Source organism: Pelophylax lessonae (assembly GCF_965119305.1).
Source record: "Pelophylax lessonae genome assembly, chromosome: 7".
NCBI lineage: Eukaryota > Metazoa > Chordata > Amphibia > Anura > Ranidae > Pelophylax > Pelophylax lessonae.
In genome coordinates, this window is record NC_138774.1 from 193,860,571 (window position 1) to 193,863,333 (window position 2,763).

At 43.9% G+C, this 2,763-nt stretch overlaps 1 protein-coding gene across 1 annotated transcript; it reads right to left on the bottom strand.

The window, feature by feature from the left end:
• Positions 1–340: 340 nt before the first annotated feature.
• Positions 341–1,201, bottom strand: LOC309560659 (N-alpha-acetyltransferase 10-like). Its single transcript, XM_082264281.1, is given in 2 exon segments — positions 341–660; positions 662–1,201. Coding segments are annotated over 2 exon segments (717 nt in total). The 5' UTR covers positions 1,169–1,201; the 3' UTR covers positions 341–450.
• Positions 1,202–2,763: the final 1,562 nt, after the last annotated feature.

Sequence of the window (2,763 nt, forward strand, 5' to 3'; positions counted from 1 at the left end):
GCAGATTAGTGTTTTGTGGGGAGATTTTTGCTGACACATAAAGCTCGTACATTTTGGGGGGGAGGGGGGGGGGGACGCAATTTGGCATGTTAGCCCATCTAGGCTCTAGATGACCTTGTCCCAGGACTGAATGCTTTACAATACTTTTTATTAGTGCACAGAGTGTATTCAGATTAGAAGCATGGCACTTGCATACATGGCACTATAGATTTATGCAATTCATTTTCAAGGGCACATAATGTATTGATTTATCTATTCTTTTTTCTGCTTATCCCATAGAGTTTATTGTTTCCTTATATATTTACAAATTGTTGTCTGTATAAAGTGACAGGCCTCAATGATCGATTTTTACTGCGCCTAGAAGGGAATTTAATAAAACATAACAGGAGCTGCTAGCACGACAATGGTCATTATGGTATCCTAAGTTAATTTAATGTGTAAATGTTCCCTTTAAGAAGCAGAGTCTGAAGCCTTGGAGCTGTCTTTGACGTCTGTGCTCTCTGTAGCCTCGCTGACTTCACTCACATCCTTGCCGTCACCACTATCCTCTAATCCATCACATTTTCCTGCGTTTCCTACACACTTCTCATCTCGACAGCAGTCCCCAACATGACCAGACCGATTATCAGATTTGTTTTCTATGGAGCTCAGGAGGTTGTGGACGGTTCTTGTCCTTTAATTCCATCTGTTTCCGCAACTCTTCAGCCATCTGGGTGAGATCACGTTTCATAGCATACGCATCTTCACCATCAGCATAGTACTTGGGCTCCACCTCACTAATTTGGAAGTTCAAGGTGTTGGAATATAAATGAAGTGCTGCTCGATTGCTTTTCCACACATGTAAAGAAACATATTTAGCATTGAAGTTCTCGATCATTGCTCTGGAAGCTTGATCCGTCAATTTTTGTGCCAGACCAAGTCGTCTGTGAGACCGTTTCAAAGCCAAAGAAGTGATATGGCTATGTGGAACATCATCTGGATCTTCCTCCATTTTTGCCAAGACATAACCAACAATTTTTCCATTTTCATCTTCTGCAATGTAAGAGAGCTGGGGCCAGGACAGTCCATTGTAAAAGTAATACTTTATCTGGTAATTTTCTGGCAAACACAGCAAGTTGCAGTGCTGCATATTCATGAGGTCCTCAGGCCGTGCATTCCGGATATTCATGGCGCCGGTATCTGCAGGAACGGAGCTGTGCGGCAGAGACTGGAGGGGGCGGAGCATTGATTTATCTATTTTAGTAGTATTAGGCACCCCTCCTATTGTATTTAGCATTTTGGATTGCATCCTTCTCTGGGGATATAATAATGGTGGGTGCAGCTATTGCTTTCTAACACAATGCTTGTCTTGTCTTACAATAGTCAATAATATGGCATTGTAGAGGCTTTTCATAAACTTTATTGAAAATACTAAAGCAGTTCACAAACATTTAGTTACATCATGTAATTGTCATTACAGTTCCAATGCAAGTGGCAGCAATAGTTTCAAATACTGGTAGCCCAGAGTCCAGACAACATATGTATCCTGATTTCTGTGTATTAGGTGGAGAGGAGAGCTCAGTGTATCCTGTCTGTGTATTAGGAGGAGAGGAGAGGTCAGTGTATCCTGATGTCTGTGTATTAGGAGGAGAGAGCTCAGTGTATCCTGATGTCTGTGTATTAGGAGGAGAGAGCTCAGTGTATCCTGATGTCTGTGTATTATGAGGAGAGGAGAGCTCAGTGTATCCTGATGTCTGTGTATTAGGAGAGGAGAGGTCAGTGTACCTGATGTCTGTGTATTAGGAGGAGAGGAGAGGTCAGTGTATCCTGATGTCTGTGTATTAGGGGGAGGGGAGAGCTCAGTATATCCTGATGTCTGTGTATTAGGAGGAGAGGAGAGGTCAGTGTATCCTGATGTCTGTGTATTAGGAGGAGAGGAGAGGTCAGTGTATCCTGATGTCTGTGTATTAGGAGGAGAGGAGAGGTCAGTGTATCCTGATGTCTGTGTATTAGGAGGAGGGGAGAGGTCAGTGTATACTGATGTCTGTGTATTAGGAGGGGAGGAGAGGTCAGTGTATCCTGATGTCTGTGTATTAGGAGGAGAGGAGAGGTCAGTGTATCCTGATGTCTGTGTATTAGGAGGAGATGAGAGGTCAGTGTATCCTGATTTCTGTGTATTAGGAGGAGAGGAGAGCTCAGTGTATCCTGATGTCTGCGTATTAGGAGGAGAGGAGAGATCAGTGTATCCTGATGTCTGTGTATTAGGAGAGGAGAGGTCAGTGTATCCTGATGTCTGTGTATTAGGAGGAGAGGAGAGGTCAGTGTATCCTGATTTCTGTGTATTAGGAGGAGAGGAGAGCTCAGTGTATCCTGATGTCTGTGTATTAGGAGGAGAGGAGAGATCAGTGTATCCTGATGTCTGTGTATTAGGAGAGGAGAGGTCAGTGTATCCTGATGTCTGTGTATTAGGAGGAGAGGAGAGCTTAGTGTATCCTGATGTCTGTGTATTAGGAGGAGAAGAGAGGTCAATGTATCCCGATGTCTGTGTATTAGGAGAGGAGAGGTCAGTGTCTCCCGATGTCTGTGTATTAGGAGGAGAGGAGAGGTCAGTGTATCCTGATGTCTGTGTATTAGGAGAGGAGAGGTCAGTGTATCCTGATGTCTGTGTATTAGGAGGAGAGGAGAGCTTAGTGTATCCTGATGTCTGTGTATTAGGAGGAGAAGAGAGGTCAATGTATCCCGATGTCTGTGTATTAGGAGAGGAGAGGTCAGTGTCTCCCGATG